This window comes from Ananas comosus, linkage group 2, assembly GCF_001540865.1.
Source record: "Ananas comosus cultivar F153 linkage group 2, ASM154086v1, whole genome shotgun sequence".
Lineage (NCBI taxonomy): Eukaryota > Viridiplantae > Streptophyta > Magnoliopsida > Poales > Bromeliaceae > Ananas > Ananas comosus.
In genome coordinates this window covers 9,593,034-9,611,289 of record NC_033622.1, presented here as the reverse complement: position 1 = coordinate 9,611,289, position 18,256 = coordinate 9,593,034, and the positions used below count along the sequence as shown (strand labels likewise).

General features: G+C 37.9%; 2 protein-coding genes across 2 annotated transcripts; both read right to left on the bottom strand.

Moving 5' to 3' along the window:
* On the bottom strand, positions 5,029-6,126 carry LOC109727472 (BTB/POZ and MATH domain-containing protein 2-like). The gene has a single exon (XM_020257613.1). The coding sequence runs from the start codon at positions 6,124-6,126 to the stop codon at positions 5,029-5,031; it is 1,098 nt and encodes a 365-aa protein (XP_020113202.1).
* On the bottom strand, positions 8,860-10,590 carry LOC109723435 (BTB/POZ and MATH domain-containing protein 1-like). The gene is made up of 2 exons (XM_020251794.1): positions 10,385-10,590; positions 8,860-10,254 (listed from the first exon to the last, which is right to left on the bottom strand). Exon 2 carries the CDS (start codon positions 10,244-10,246, stop codon positions 9,164-9,166), a length of 1,083 nt encoding a protein of 360 aa, XP_020107383.1. The 5' UTR covers positions 10,247-10,254; positions 10,385-10,590; the 3' UTR covers positions 8,860-9,163.

Genomic DNA, 18,256 nt, shown 5'->3' with positions numbered 1-18,256 from the left:
GATTCCTATTTTATTATTTTATAAATATATATTATATATTAATATTATATGATATATTATATTATTATATATTATATATTATTATAATATATATATATATTAATATATATATAGTTTGAGTAAAATCTAGGTGTAAAACAAGCGTTTTACGAACGATTTGTTTCCGATGATATGGCCTTCAAAATGCGATCGGCTCCGGGTTAAATAGTGATTAAACCATGTGTGAAGGAATAAGCTAGAACTCAAATTTCGCAACTTTTTTGATATTGTTCTTTTATCACATCAAGTGACAGAAGATGAAGTATGAATGAATATCCCTTTCCTTCCATAACGTCTTTTCTTATTATTTTAAAATGCATGAAGAGTATGTATCAATCAGTAGTTGATCTTTTTAAGGATTTAAAGAATTTTTAACAAAATTTCAATTTATTGGATGTTCTTTACAGCCGTTGTACGAGGAAAAGCCTCTTTATCGACCATATAAATTACAAATTTGAACTCTGATTGAGGACAATGTATGTTGAAAATATTGATATCTGATTTCTAAATCATTACGCGTGATCATAGATCAATGGTAACGCAGGAGCGATTCGTTAATTTGGACCTCTATATCGAAAACGAATCCGGTAGTAAACGGGTGATTTTCTACCGATTAGATATTCTAGCTTAACTATATATATATTTTACTTATATTATATTATATATATATTATATATATATGTATGTATGTAGTGTATGTATTGTATGTGTATGTAATGTATGTATGTATTACATAGCATAAATTTTAACATACAAGCATACACATACATAATACATTCTATACAGACATACAATACATACTAATATATATGTATATTATATTATCGTATACTATATATAAAAGCGTTATAGGAATTCCGACAATGACGACGGAATCCAAAAAGAATAAAATATATTCCCTACGAATAGTTATGATTAATTTTGTGAAAAATTATCTCAAATAAAAATTAATGGTTTATCATCAATTATTAAATATAATAATATTTCCTACGAATGATTATGATTATTTGTTTAAAATATGTTAAATAAAAGAACGTTATGATCAATTTAGTTAAATTTCTATATATTAAAATCTATTCGCTATAAATGGTTATTGAGCAATTTGTTAAAATAGGTTAAATCAAGACATTATATCAATACATATTAAAAAAATAGCATTCGTATCAATCTATAAATTCAATCTATGACGTAATAATCAATTGTTAAAAATTTAAATGTTCGGTGTATATATAAAAAAACACGTAGGATATTATAATATTTATAATAAATACACATTATTTATAAATTATTTTATATGTAAAATTTTAGATATATATAAGTGTAAAAAATTTATATTGATTTGAAATAATCTAAAATTGTTAAGTGCATCGTGCACGTACTTTATTGCTATTTATTATATATATATATATATAAGATATATATATATTATTATATATATATATTATATATATGTAATATATTAACTCCTCTACACAAAACATATTATGTAGGTATATGTATATATATACATATATATGTATATATGTATATTATATATATATGTTAATTAATTAATTAATACTAGTATATATATATGTATATATATACATAGATCACATATATATATATTATATATATATGGTATATACATATATTATATATTATATATACATATATTTATATTATATTATTATATATACATATATATTATATGTATATATGTAGTAATAAATACATAGAATACAGTATATCTATATATACTAGTAATACTAATAATATATACATATATAAAATATATAATTATATAATAATATATTATTATATTACTATAATACATATATATATATATATATATATATATATATAATATATTATATATAGATATATAGTATATATACTATACCTATATATATATTATATATGTAGTATGTTTATTATTATATGTATATATGATATATATATGATATATGATCTATGTATATATATAAATTGATATATATAATATATGTATATATGTTATAATATATATGTATATATGTAATATAATCTACATATATTATTTATTATGTATATATATAATTCTATATTATTAGATGTTATATATATTATATGTAATAGATGATATATATTATTATATGTATATATGTATCTATAGAGATATATGGTATATTATATAGTTATAACATAAGTAATACTACTAATATTATATATATATATACAATTATTGAATATTTTTTATTGGTTGTATATGTGAGTATGTATATGTATATGTATATATACTATATATATGTATATGCTTATATGTCTATTATGTATATGTAATATATATGTTCCTGATCCGGTGAGTACTCCTCGCCTTCTTCGGCTTGCGGTACCCACTGGGAGGGGAGACATGTTTACATGTTCTCACCTCCCCCACCATTTTTCAGGTATCGCGGGCGATGAGTAGTGGGACGAGACGTGAGGTACGTGTGTAGCGGTCGATAGAGCTTCCGACCCAGGTTATTTCGATTTAGTTATTATCCTTGGTATTTCTGTTGATATATAGTTTAGTTGGTTTATGTGGTTCAGTAATTATTTGCATTTGAAAAGGTGGATTTCTGGATTTTGTAAAATAAAAGATTTTCTACCCTCGTGGTAGCGTTTTTAAAAGAATAAAGGTTTCTGTGTAGGAAACAGCTTTCAAAAGATTTTTGTGGATTTCTGTTTAAACCTTGAATGTAAAACTGTGATGTGAATGGTGAATGTATGAATGTATAGTTATCTTTATATTCATCTGGTTGTGGTTGTATCCTGGTTGTACTGTGTATTTGATCGACGCCGTGCAAATACAGGGGAGACTCTGTCCGTGTGAACAGTGGATTCCCTGTATTTGTGGCGGATCTGGCATACTCTGGGGTCAGGTTTTCAAAAAAAAAAAAAAAAATTTCAGACGCTTTTCCGCTTTGTTTTAAACTGAAAAGGGACCCCGGGGCGTGACAATTTTTTTGCCTCTTCTTACATACATATGTGTTGATATTTTAATTCTATTCTTTTTCTCATTTTTCATAATTATTATATATTAAAATTTACATCAAAATATTAGTGTTAAAATTGTCCGCGGCGAAGTGCGGGTTCAACACTAGTTTAATTAAAAGTAAAGTTTGAATATACAGAGAATTAACTCAAGATGTAAACAAAGTCTGGACTGCAAAGTTTAATAGAATTTAATCTTGACTGAAGAGTTTAGATTGGATCTAAAGAAAATCTGGATTAGAAAATCTTAGTAAAATTTAATCTGGACCGTAAAATTTAAATATAACTTGAATATGTTTATGCCATACATAAATTTTTTTTAAAAAATGTACTAAACTATATTATTTTGGTAGACTCTAATCCGAATTGCTTAGTTTAAATTGGATCTATAGATACGTCGATCATAATTATGCTAGAATTTACTATGGACGTTACAGTTAAATATATGAGAATATTCAAATTTAGTCTTCTTTTCCATTGGTCTCTAGCTCTGTATAGATATTTATAGGTCCAAATTAGAGAGAGCGAAACCAAAATTTGAAAATTTTGGTTCATAAAAGAGTGGGAATCAATGTCATATTGAAAACTAAATGTAAAAAGTTTACATTTTTATTAAAATTTAAATTTATTATTATCCAAGTTTGTAATCAAAATTTGAGTCCAAATTTGAACTAAAAATTAAACTCGAAAATTAAAATGTATATTTACTACCCAATTTGAATTAAACAATTCAAATTGAAGTACCGACCGCCTTGGCAAAAGGGCTTGGTGGTTGGTATTCGAGACCCAAGTTCGAATTCTAGTTGATTCACATTTTCAGCTAAGTTTATTTCTAAATGAAATAAACGAAGCGGGTAGCATACTATTTTTCTCTCTCAAAAAAAAAAAACCAATTCAAATTGAAGTTTGAAGTCAATATTTAAATTTAGAACTAAACTCAAATATCAAACTTATATTAGAATTTAAATTTGAATGTTAGAAATTATAATTTAAATTTGAACGTAAGAAATTAGAAAATAAATTCTGAATTCATAATTCAAACACACATTTGTAATTATAACTTCTGCTAAAATTAAATATAAATTAATATTCAAATTAGAATAATTGTTAGTGAGAAAAATAAGTACTTTTCTCAATATATTCCATGTTGAATCAAAGTTGATTCCCACCTGCATGGAGTCACTTTGGAGGATTCGATTTTTTTGGAATAGAAATAGGAATACCAATTTCTCAAACTAATTAAACACCAATAATAAAAATGGCTCATTAATTTCGACTTTTATTCTAAACTTTTTTCTTTTAAAATGAAAAGTGCGTATTTAATGTGGATGATCGGTGCAATGTCTACCTATCAATCAAAAAATTTATTATAAAAACTTAATATACTTTCCAAAATTAAATATCGAATGTAAATCAAATGTTTATGAAGTTCAAAGATTTCAATGCTGTGATGCATTTTAAAACTACCCGCATATAACATGAGCGAAAAAGAAAAAAAAATTGATATATATTGTCATTAGAAACTAACCAAATTATTATGCTTAACTATTTCTGAAAATTAAAATAAACTTCCTCTGGTGAAAGGATATTGAATAGAGATGAGAATTGAGAATTGGAGAGAGGATGGAGATGAATCGCTTGTCCAACTTAATTTTTAGTTGATATTGTTAAGAAATTCTAAACTAGGATGGAAGTTTCGTATAAAAGATTAGAGTGCTTTATTATTTAGAAACAGATTGGAAAATAATCGAACAAAAGCATCAAATTTAAATTTTTGAATAAAAATTAGATAACAATACTTAATAACATGCAATAAGCAACAAAAATTATTAGTCTAAACAGAGTATAATTAACGTGTGTCTTGAAGTAGTTGTAGCACTTCGTCATGAATTAATCTGATAATAATATAATTGCAATACAGAGAGAAGAGTCTTGAACAAAATTAAGAATATTTTCGTGAGCACGCACATCTGAAATGCTGTGTTGTGTTATCTATTATGAGTTTACCTTCTTGAGCAGCTCCTTTACAACTGAGGGGCAGCTCATTCTTAGGTGCTCGAATCCGTCTGTTTCCATGACGGCAGTCAGTATTCGAGAAGACACGACAAAATCGAAGCAGGCTGCTTTGAGCTGACTGCAGAGGTGCTGGTCGGCTATGGCCAAGGTGGTCGCGACGGTGTTCACGTCGATGCCCCGGCACAACTTGTCCTCGCATAATATCTTCAGCCTCTCCAGCCCGTATCGATCCGCGGCAACCAAAAGATGCTGGGCCATCGAAACAGCGGACTCCTCGTCGATCTCCTCCATCTGCGGGGGCAGCGAATCCGAATAGATGAAATAAAGCAGAGCCTTGAATGCCGCAGGCTCTATGTCGTCGATCTTCACGCGCTCGGCACTGCTTCCCTCCATCGGGCCGAAAAATTTCGCCTTGAAGACCGGAGACCGCGCGGCGAGCACGCACCGGTGCGCGGAGAAAGCCTCTCCTCCGCCTGCGCCGACTTGGAAGGTCACGTCCGTCCCCGCGCCGTCCTCCAAGAGCCGTCCGAATTGCCGGTGCAAGTCGGAGGGCGGCACGGCGACGGAGGGAGTTTTGAGTACTTGGACATGCGGAGACTTGAGGATGGAGACGGTGCACTGAATCGTCAGGCAGTCATTCTGAATAAACTGCGCCGCCTCCAGATGGGGTATTCTCCCCAGCGGCGCCGGACCCCGGCGGGGATGGCTGCGGGAGAATTCCTGTACGAAGCGATCTCCTAGAAATCTCGAGGGTTCCCCATTCTCATCAAGAAAGACGATCTCGACTCGGACCTTCACGCTATCCGCGACGTCATTTTCCAGTCCGAAAACGACGAAAAATATGTGGGCGGTGTCCTCCGAGGTACCGTTCGGGTGGCACACGAGAGACCAGTCGTAGCCGCCGACGTTGAAGATGCCGGACCGGACGGACCAGCCGGCGCCCATAGCTCTGACCAGCTTGTACTCGGCGATCTTGAACCGGTGCATTCCGGTCACCTTCTCCATCGTCCACGTCGACGAAGAGTACGACAATGGCTCCGAGGAGGACGAGGGCGGCGCGTCGGGGGAGGAGGCCATGAGAAATTAAAATTAAGCTCGTCGGTGGTTTGGTTCTACAAATTTATCTAGCAATAACGCACGTCGGGAAACACCTCTTTAATATAGCATGCAGATACAGATAGATGTATATATATAATAATACTCAATTTGATAAACACAATCTGAATTCTAGTAGAATGTGGAATTGTGGCAGAATCTAATCGAAGTTGGAGTTTCAATATGAAAAGAATAAACTATAATATAATATATACATATATACATACATTTTATTTGCTAAATGCAGTCATAATTCTAGTAGAATTTATTTATTTAATTAAAAGTGAAGTTTGAACATGAAGTCTGGACCGCAAAGTTCAATAGAGCTTAATCTTGACCCTGGAGTTTAGATCGGATCTTAAGAAAATCTGGATTAGTTTAGTTCATAACATACCTGAATCGGTGCTGATCTGATTAAATCGATTTAGTTCATCATTTGTTAAATTAGATTAGATTAGATTAGTTGAGCATATCTTTTAGTTAGTTAAATAAAAATAAAAATTTTTAGCTATCAATCTATCATCATCTTATTTAGTTTTATCTAAATTTATTTTTACTTTTTATTATTCACTTAATCTCTAGATAAAACTGTTTTAAGTTCGTTATTTAGAATAAGATCAAATTCCAAATTAATTATGTGTATCTAAGACTAAACATAGTATAAATAAAATATAGATCATCATTATATAGAAGGATAATATTAATAAATTAATAAAAGATGATTCTAAGTTTTCAGGTGCGTGCGAACAACCTTGAACACTATATAATATTTAATTCGATAAATACAATAAAAATTAATCGAAGTTGGTGTTTGAATATGAAAAGAAAAAATATATATAATATACCTTTTATTTGCCAAATACAGTCAAATTTCCAGGAGAATTTAATTGAAAGTGAAGTTTGAATATACAGAGAGTTAACTCAGGATGTAAACAGTCTGGACTGCAAAGTTTAATAGAATTTAATCTTGACTGTATAGTTTAGATTGGATCTAAAGAAAATTCGGATTAGAAAATGTTAGTAAAATTTAATCTGGACCGTAAGGTTTAAATATAACTTGAATATGTTTATGCCATACATAAATTTTTTTTAAAAAATGTACTAAACTATAAAAGTTTAGTAAACCTTAATATGAATTGTTTAGTTTAAATTGAACCTAGAGGACAATTCTGTAGAATTTAATATGGACATTTCTTTTTTTGAGAGAACCGCTTCGTTTAGAAATAAATTTAGCTAGAAATTGTGAAACAACAAGAATTCGAACTTAGGACCTCAGGTATCAACCATCAAACACTTTGCCACTTGCGCTAGGCACAGTCAGTGAATTTGATATGGACATTAGAGTCTAAATATATTATATATAGGAACATTCAGATTTAGTCTTCTTTTTCATTGGTCTCTCTATATAGAGATATTTATAGGTACATTTTAGAGAGAGAGAGAGAGAGAAACAAAAATTTTAAAATTTTTGTTCGCAAGAGAATTGAAATCGAAATCATATTCAAAACTAAATTTACAATTTTATATTTTAATTAAAATTTAAATTTATTATCCACGTTTGTAATCAAAATTCGAATCCAAAATTGAACTCAAAAATTAAAATGTAAATTTACTACCCAAACAATTCAAATTGAAGTTTGAAGTAAAAATTTAAATTTAGAAATAAACTCAAATATCAAACTTATATTAGAATTTAAATTTGAGACTAAGAAATTAGAAATTAAATTCTAAATTGATAATTCAAATTCAAATTTGTAATTATAATTTATTCTAAAATTAAATATAAACTAGATATTCAAATTTAAATAAACTGTTAGTGAAAAAAATAAGTGCTTTTTTTAATTCCTTTAGAAATAAACTCAAATATCAAACTTATATTAGAATTTAAATTTGAGACTAAGAAATTAGAAATTAAATTCTAAATTGATAATTCAAATTCAAATTTGTAATTATAATTTATTCTAAAATTAAATATAAACTAGATATTCAAATTTAAATAAACTGTTAGTGAAAAAAATAAGTGCTTTTTTTAATTCCTTCTGAAATCAAAGTTGATTCCCATGTCCATGGACTCATGGAGTCACTTTGGAGGATTCAATTTCCCTTGGATTTGAAATAGAATACCAATTTCTCAAACCAAATATATATCAACAATCACAATGATTCATTCCGCATAATTTGTCTTCGCATATGAGCCTCAGCCTCTACAATTTTGAATATGCAAGACAAAACTGCTCAATTAAAAACCCAAACATACAAAAGGAGACAACATCATATATACTTTAGATTGTCACTAATATTTTGCCAACAAAGTAGGAATTTTAAATTTTTTGTGTCCCTTAGATGATTAGAATTGCAAGATATATAGATGTTACAGAAGAGCAATAGAATGTACCGAGTTCTACCACCAATTGTTCCTAGCAAGTTGGGCTAAGTTCATATTCCAAGCAAATCCAGTAAAGAGCAGCATCCCCAATCTACCAGTGCGAGTTGTCACGGACTTAGCATTTTTGTTCGCATAAGGGTTGGATTTGGGTCAACTTAACAATCCGATTCAACCTGTTTTCAACCCGAACTCGCTAAGCAGATTTGGGCCAGGGACCTGACTGTATAGAAATTTTTCTAAGTCCTGACAGTGTGCTCATTTTCAAAAACCACTTGTATCATTTAACATCGTTCTTTCTTAGCAACTACTCAGATTACAATAGGTGGATAGAAAGCAAATAACTCATCACCATATGCGATACAAGAATAATACCGTACAGCATGCAAATACAGAGAAGAGACTCACATGGTCATTTTTGAAGATTTTGTTACCCAGCGTTCACGATAATCACACCAAATTAGCCAAAAGAGACCAAACTACATCTTAATTTTGTGCATATCTGCAGTTTGCAGATATTCAAACCTCTAAATACAGAGAATAGCACACCTAAGATTAAGATCTGATGATGCATTTGAATTCAAGCTCACACATTTGGTATACATGCACATAGATTGCGGAGCACTTTTGCGAATATCAGCCTAGTTTCTTAAGGAGATTTTCGAGAAGCGCAGGGCAGCTTGTTTTCAGGTGCTCAAATCCGTCGGTTCGCATGACGGCAATGAACACTTCAGGAGAGTCGATAAAATTGAGGCAAATGGCTTTAAGGTTGCGGCAGTGGTGCTGCTCGGCCAAAGCCAAGGTGGTCGCCACCGTGCCTGCGTCGACCTGCTGAGACAACTTGCTCTCGCAAATCAGCCTCAGCCTTTCCAGCCCATATCGATCGGCGGCGGCGAGAAGATGCTGAGCCATCAGGACTGCGGACTCCTTGGCAAGCTCTTCCATCAGAGGGGGCAGCGAGTCCGAATAGATGAAATGAAGCAAGCCCTTGAACACCACAGCCTCCATATCGTCGATCTTGATCCGCCGCATTCTGTTCTCCTTCATCGGACCGAAGAGCTCCGCCCTGAACACGGGCGACCGCGCGGCGAGCAACCACCGGTGCGCGGCGAAAGTGGCCCCGCCGACTTCGAAGGTGACGTCGCTCCCCTCTCCGCTCTCCAAGAGCCGGACGAGATGCTGGTGCAGGTCGGACGGCGGCGCCGCGACAGGGCGAATGGCGGGCGACTGCAGGCGCGGGTTCTTGAGCACGGTGACGGTGCAGTGGACTAGGAGGGCATCGTTGCTCAGGAGGCAATCGGTGCTCCGGAACTGCGAGGCCTCCAGATAGGCTCTCTCGACGAAGCGGTGGTAGCCGAGGGCGTAGTCGCGGTTCTTGAACGTGTACGGGCCGTCGTGCGCGGGGGTTTTGGACGACGGCTTCATGCGCTGGTCGAGGAGCGCCAGCCTGAACGCGGCCTTCACGTTTCTGGCGTCGCTTTCGAGCGCGAGGAAAAGCGCCAGATAGTTCGAATTTTGCGGGGTGCCGCCGGCGGGGTAGCATTTGATGGACCAGTCGAGGCCGCCGACGTCGAAGACCGCGGAGGAGATGGACTTGCCGACGCCGATCGTCCGGGCCAGCGAGTAGTCGGCGACGTGGAAGAGGTGGGACCCGATCGCCTTCTCCATCGTCCACTTGGAGAGCGACTCCGAGGAACGCGCGGCTGCGGAGGTGGACATGGGACGAGCTGAAATTTTGAGCGGGGAATTTGGATCGAAGGGGTTTTTAGAAGGAAAAAGAAGGGAAATTGGTCGATCGCTATAATTAATTGGCGAATTTGGATCACCAACATATGACTAAATTAATTTCCTACTCACCGGATATTCGCGGGGCGGTGGAGAGCGGAGACCGGACTCCGGAGAAGACGAGGAGTGGAAAGGGAAAGTGGAATTAGCGAAGACTTATTGATTCCACTTACACTGCACTGGTCAACTAGTCCCTTTGCTCTTTCGCCTTCCCCTTCCAGAAGTTTCCCACCACCCTCCCTCTCCTCCTGAGGGGAAGCCGGTTTTCCATGCGGCCGTCACATGCGTGTTTTAACTCTAATTAATTTTTTTTATCTATATCTATCTATACTATAAATAAAACTACGTATTTTTAAGTCAAGTCGGTCGATAGATCTAATTTTTGACGAAAAAAAAAAAATTTTGTTTTTTCATTTTTTCTTATATAAAAAAATATAATGAAATAAGTTTTGAATTCATTTTTTGCGTGCAATTTTTCTTATTAAATATTTATATATCATTACATAATTTTTATTTTTTATTGAATATTTCTATGTCAATACATATCTTTTCTTTTTATCTGAATATTTTCAAGAGTATCTAATACTATCTACTAATATTAAGACCTAGTTTGGCATTGAAATCTATCTAACGCTATTAGATAAAATAAAGTTAGGGTAAAAACATATAGGGATATACTTCTGCGTTCTCCCATAAGACCGCAGAAAATATATCGTAACTAATTAATCGCGATATGCAGAACGCAATATAACGTACGAAAACAAATATGATATTTTTCCATCGTATTTTCTCAACGCACGTAACACAATCTCTCCGCAATCCCAAACGAAGCTTAAGTTGTTATATTAATTTTTGAGTTAATACACTATTGCTCCCCAACCTTTGCATTATTTTTTAATTTGATCTCAAACTCTCTTTTAACAATCGAGTCCCTAGTACCTTGATTTTATTGCAATTAAATTCTAATCGTTAAAAAAGTGTTTAAAATAACGAAATCGCCACATCATGGCCTACGTGGCTTCTTTTTACATGTCAATTTTGGTCCCTAAATTTTTCACGTTTTTCACTTTAGTCCTCTGACATAAAAATTCAAAATTTTAAATTTAAATTTTAAATTAGTATTAAAATTAAAATTTAAAACTAATGAGAAATTAGAATTTTGATGTGAGACCAGATAATTCTATAAATAAGATATAATAGGACTAAACTCTTAACCCGATTTAAGTATTTTGTATAGTGGCTAGACCTAAAAGGTTAAGAGAATTAAGCGTGTTAGGACGGGAGTAGTCCTAGGATGGATGACCTCCTGGGAGGTTGGGGCGTTACAGTTGGTATCAGAGTCAATTACCAACCGAAAGTGTGAGATGAGTCTCGGCTGAGCCAGAATTATATAGCAAGGAGAGTAAGGCTCTCATACTGTTGACTGTTGTGGGTGAAGCGCGGCTCCCCCACAAAGTCGATTGTGGCTAGCGAGACGAATCTCACAATGCCTGATATTTGTGAGTCTGAGCACGACTAGAACGTCAGGGCTTAAAAGGGGGAAATTGTGAGACCCAAATAGTCCTATATATAAGATATAATAAGACTAAACTTTTAACTTGGCTTAAGTATTTTGAATGGTGGTTAGGCCCAAGAGGTTAAGAGAGTTAAGCGTGCTAGAACGGGAGTAGTCCTAGGATAGGTGACCGCCTTCGAGGTTGGGGCGTCACATTTGAATTTGAATTTAAAGCTACAATTTTGATTTAAAGCTTTATTAAAATTTTGAATTGAAATTCAAATTTTAAATTGAATTTAAATTTTGAATTCAAACTTAAAATTTCCATTTTGATATTTCAATTTGCATTTAAAATAAAAATTTTGAAATTGAAATTTAAATTTAAAATCAGAATTTAAATTTAAAATAAAATTCAAAATTTTGATTTTAAATTTTAAGGCCAATTTGCATAAAAAATCCACTAATTTTGGGCTTTTTCAAAAATGTGTCACCTTTTTCGTTTTTGCAAATTCGATCCGATTTTTCAGCAAACTGACCAAAATACCCTTATAAATTTTTCTCTCTCTTTTTTTTTTTTCTCTCGTTCTTTTTTTCTTTCTCTTCCCAGAGAGCGGCGGAGGCAGAGGTGGAGGCAGGCGGAGGCGGCCCGCTTCAGTTTTGTCTAGCGCATCTTTACCCTCGCCCGCACACCCCCCGCCTTCCTCGCCTCCGACCCCACCGAGGCCACGCTGCGATTTTTTTTTTCCCCTCTCCGACCCTCCTCCACAGCCTCCGACGAGGACGTCTATCTCACCCTCTCTCGCCTTTCTCGCCCTTTCCCTCTCCCTCCTCATTCGCCTCCTCCGCCGCCGCCTCCGACGACGATGCCTCTTCGCCGACATCGGCACCACGGAGGTCGCTGCGGTGCCACAACCTCGGAGCGGAGGGTCTTTAGCAGCGTCGTCGCCGGCGCCGTGGTCGTTGGCGGAGAGGCGTGACAAAAAAAAATTATAGAAGATGAAGAAGAAAAAAATAAAGACAAAAAATTATATAAGAAGGATAAAATGATGAAATTGCATTGTTAAAATAAGATTACACTGTTTTAAAATAAATTTACACTGTTTTATTGAAAATTGTACTATTTGATATAGAAATTTCACTCTTTTGGAATGAATTTTACACTCTTAAGACTAACGTTGCACTATTTAGAAAAATTTTGCACAATTTCTTTTTCTTTTCCTTTTCTTTTTCTCTTTCTATTCTTCTTCTTCTTCTTCTTCTTCTTCTTCTTCTTCCACTGCTACCTCCCGCTCGGCCTGTGAAGGCGCGGTGGGGGCTATCGCCGAGCTCGAGGAGGCTCCTAACAACGGGAAGGGATCTTCTCGAGCTTAGCGATTGCCNGAAAAAGAAAAGGAAAAGAAAAAGAGAAAGATAAGAAGAAGAAGAAGAAGGAGGGCGGTCCGGGCGCTTCCGCGCTATCGGGGGTGGCGCGGAAGTGTCCGGCTCGCCCTCCATCGTCAAAATGGTGCAAAATTCTCTTAAATAGCGCAACATTAGCCTTAAGAGTGTAAAATCCATTCTAAAAGAGTGTAATTTTTATATCAAATAGTGCAAATTTGTTTTAAAACAGTGTAATCTTATTTTAACATTGCAATTTCATCATCTTCTTCCTTCTTATATAATTTTTTGTCTTTATTTTTTTCTTCTTCCTCTTCTATAATTTTTTTTTGTCACGCCTCTCCGCCAACAGCCACGGCGCCGGCTACGATGTCGCTAAAGACCCCCGGCTCCGAGGCTGCGGCACTGCAGTGACCTCCCGGCGCCGATGTCGGCGGAGAAGCATCGTCGTCGGAGGCGGCGAAGAAGGCGAAGGAGGAGGGAGAGGGAAAGGGCGAGAAAGGCGAGAGATGGTGAGATAGGCGTCGTCGTCGCAGGCGGTGAAGAAGGGTCGGAGAGGGGAAAAAAAAAAGTTGCAGCGCGACCTCGGCAGTGTCAGAGGTGAGGAAGGCGGGGGGTGTACGGGCGATGGTAAGGATGCATCGGACAAAACCGAAGCAGGCCGCCTCCGCCTCCACCTCCGCCTCTGCCTCCGCCACTCTCTGGGAAGAGAAAGAGAAAAAGAACGAGAGAAAAAAAAAAAGAGGAGAGAGAAAAATGTATAAGGGTATTTTGGTCAGTTTGCTGAAAAATCGGACCGAATCTACAAAAAAGAAAAAGGTGACTCACTTTTGCAAAAGCCCAAAATTAGTGTATTTTTTATGCAAATTGGCCAAATTTTAAATCTGAATTCAAAATTTAAATTTGAATTGAATGTTACGCCCCGTGTAACATACCGGATTTTGGTATAAAAATAAAAATAAATAAAAATAGTGTGAGAAACTATTTTTAATGAATTTAGAGAAGTAAAACATAAGTCAGAAGTGACTTGTGCTGAAATCAGAATGAAAACAAAAGATTTAAAATTTTCTACTGGAAACGAGACAGATAAATTAGCAGAAAATACATAGTGTCAGAAAATTATGAAAACTGGAGGATAAGTCAGAATCATTTTTATGAGGCTAGATTTAAAGTTTCATGTCATTCTAACACCCGGAAGGTGGAAAATAAAATCCTACAGCTATCTGATAAAGATTACAGTTCGGTACAGTTTTCGGTGACCAAATGGGGTCGAAACTGAAATATTAAAATTTCTTTGGACTCTTTAAGTAAAACCGAATATGACTGTCAAATTTGAGCTCAAACGGATATTCAGGGAGCTCCGACGAAAGATATCAAATTTCGAACTGCTTGGAGTGAATAGTGTTTGAGGGGTGTTAATTATAAAAGAGCATTGCTCTTCTTCTCCCCCAGCTGTGCAGCCACACACACCATGCGCCACACACACACACACACACACACACACGCATGCATGGAGGGCGAGAGAAACCTCCCTTTCTCTCTCTAGATCTCTCCCAAAATTGAAAGTTTTGGTGGAGAAGCAAGCTTGGAAGTTGATCTTCATCTTCTTCGTCTTCTTCCTCTCCATTAGAGCTTGTTTGAGAGGTAAGCTTTGATGCCCTCTCATGGTAGATCTTTATAGCTTCATTTATATGCTCTAAAAATGGTTTATTTGGAATCCTAGCATGCTAAATAGAGGATAAATGCTAGAATCTAGAGGATTAATAGTAGATTTTTACCTAGTTGTAATTTAGGGTTCAAAAATGGAGTTTTGTAAAATAGTAGGGTTTGATCTCATTTGACCCTCCGTAAACCTAATTGCTAGGTAAACGAACTCGTTGGCGAAGTCGGTTCGGCGATTCGTCGAGCCGTTGCGAAGTTATTAAAGAAACGGACGTTTAGGCTTCGTTTCCGCCTGGAGGACCGAGGCGATATCGTAAAGTCATGAAAACGGATTTGGAGCACCGTGGCACATAACCGAAGACCTAAAATTTTCGGTGTCGCGATTCGATGCACGGTTGGTGAGTATTAGCAAAATCGGGCCAAACCGGATGCCGAATGCCGCAGGAGGCCGATTGCAAGTGTCGACAAGCAATCGGAAAGTGATTTGAGGTGGGTTGTGCTTACCGAAGCGACTAGGTCGCCTGTATGTCTAAGAGAAATGGTTTTATATTGATGCATATAATGGTGGCTAATGGTAAATTATGTGAATGCATGAAGTGAATGCTAAGTAGGCTACCAAAGAATGCATGAGGATATAGTAGGAATGATGCTAGTTAAAAGCATGAGATAAATGACATTTGCATGTTAACATAAAATAGAGAATATGCTAGTTGTAATGTATAATGATAAGTTGTAAAGAATGCTAATTTGGATAAGCATGTCATATAAATGCTAGAATATATGCATTGGTTAATGTTAGTTGAATGCATGTCATGGAAATGCTAAATGTAAGCATGGGGCTAATACTAATATATACTTGATAATCATGTTGTAGAGATACTAATGATAAGTAATGGAAATGTGCATATGGACAATCTATATACATTAGATCGAGTGGCATTAAACCTAGAGTCATTGACATAGGTTGAACATGGATGATATGAACCTAGTCTCAAAGAACATAGGTTGGACATCAAGTGGCATTAAACCTAGTGTCTTGATCATAGGTTGAACAAGTATAGTGTGAACCTAGTGTCATGAACCTAGCAAACACTTATGGTATTTGAGCATATATACTTTGTATCATTCATGCTTGATAAGGCTAAGTACATGTGAATCTTGGTTGCTTTCAATGACATGTTTCTAACGTAGTTGAACATAGAGAAAGGTAGAACCATAATGGACATGTATGTTAGGACCCTATTATTGTGTGAATGTGAGAGTTGGACTTGGACATTAGTAAACAAAGGTGACATTGACAATAGAGACATTGTGTAATAATTGAAGTTTTTGGATAAATAAAATTAAACCCTTTTGTTTGACGATGTTCTTGTGTGTAATATAATTATAAGTGTACTCGTCAAATTTCAGGAGAAAACGAGTTAAAACGGAGAAGTTACGCGACCCGGAAGTTCGACTTAAGTGAATAGTAACTCCGGTTTTCCGGAGAGACCGCGGAGTAGAGTGGACTTTCGACGCGTATCGGACTCCGAATATAGCCTTCCAATAGCTCGTTTTCAACCGCTCGACTATCCTGGACCCAATGGCACTGACGGAATTGGGTTCTGATGCATGGTTGTCGAGAAAAAGGGGTTTAATGGAAATTACATGTATTAATATAAGTGGTTTATGGGTGGAGATTGAGAGGGCAGGTTTCGTCGCTGATCGGAGACCAAATCAGACGAAATAAAATGCTAGATTCGATGCCCCAGTCGTGCTGAACGCGCTGGCGCAATCCGTTCGGAAATCCGACGGACGGATCTTCGGGAATCGTGAAATGTCCGCTGAGAGGTCAAGTTGGCAAGATCGATTATTCGCGGAAACGTCCAATATTTTATGCGCGATCTTGCACGAATTTGAATGTCGAGGGACCTGTATGCGTAATCCACTCGTTGGCAGGGGCTGGAGTGTAAATAGTAGACTTTGGAGGGGTTCCTCGCAAAGTGGCACCATGTATAAAAGGGCATCTAGGGTTTTCCAGGGTTACTTTGGCTGCCATGATTATCTAGAAAACCCTAACCGCCCCACTACCACCCTGCCCAACTTGTGCGCACGTCCCGGCCGCCGGCGGGCAACTCCGGCCGCCGGAAAGGTCACCCCGGCCACCTCTCGGCTCTCCCTTAGCCCCGACCTGCCACCTTTTTCTATTGTTGTGCTCGGGAGGGCATCAAAGCCGAGCTTCCCCCTCACCTGGCCGAGGCTCTCCTCCGGCGTCCTCCCCCGCCGGCCCCGGCCACCCTCGAACGCCGCCGGAGCCACCCCGGCTCCCTGCAGCCAGCTCGGGTCAGCCCAGACCGAGCCGGCTCGGGTGCTGCGTCCTCGCCTCGCTTCGGCCGCGCCGCCCCCCAGTCGGCCCCGGCGACCTCCGGCTACCCGGCGCGCGCGTCCCCCGCCGTCCCCGCGCGCCGCCGGCCGCCGCTGGAGCTTCCTGTGGCCGCCCAGTCACGTGCGGGCCGAGGTCGGGCCCGCTTGGCTTCCAGGCGCTGCCGCAGCCCACCAAGGGGTGCACCGTCTTCCCCTCGGCCTCCGGCGCCGCACCAGAGTCGCCCCGACCTCCTCCGGCCGCCGCCACGCCGCCGGGAAGCCCGAACCCGAGAGGAAGTGTGAAGGGTTGATCTCGGCCGCCGCACCACCGGTTGCCGCCCGCCGCCGGCCAGCGCCCTCCCCGGACCTCCTGGACCGAGTGCTCCCACCTCCGGCCGGACCGCCCGCCTCCCGGCCGCCGGCGACCAACCCTAGCTCTCCTCGGGTCTGGTAAGGACATTTTATGTTCCAGCACTGTTTTCCGAGGTTCCGGTCTCTTTTCCGGTGATCCGAGAAGCCTTCTAAGTCTCGGGAAGTGAGCACGATGATCTACAACTCGTGCTGAACATCGTGCTCACCTCCAACAGCGGCAAAGATGCCCTGGTTTGCGAGTTAGTCGCGATCTTCGCGCTGTGCGCGCAGTTTATCAGTACTTCGCGTCGCTCGTGCGCGCACCGCAGTGGCCGGCAGTGCTCCGAAAGGTGAGCACGGCCTCCGACATGCTGAAACCTGTCAGCGAGTACGACGGTCGGATTAATCGACCTCCGGTTTGCGTGCACGGTCCAGAAAAGCCTAGAAATCACATGAAATGATGCGATTTCATGTATCGGTATGGGCTTTTAGGTTTTCCGCTTCGTTGTAGATGCTGTAGGCAGCTTGTTTGGGCTGAGGATAACCTCTGGACTGATCGTCCAAGGCCCAAGCCCTTGCGGAAATCGAAAAGTGATTTCCGGAGCGTTTTCGGTGAAATCTGCCGATAGAACGCGGTTTTGGTTCGGAATTCATCGGACGGTGCCTCGTGGCTGATTGTAGCGTCGCTGAGCCTTGTTGGCTGGTCACCCGCGTCG

Coding starts and splice junctions, on each gene's coding strand:
- LOC109727472 (XM_020257613.1), bottom strand. CDS start 6,126: ATGGCCTCCTCCCCCGACGCGCCGCCCTCGTCCTCCTCGGAGCCATTG.
- LOC109723435 (XM_020251794.1), bottom strand. CDS start 10,246: ATGTCCACCTCCGCAGCCGCGCGTTCCTCGGAGTCGCTCTCCAAGTGG.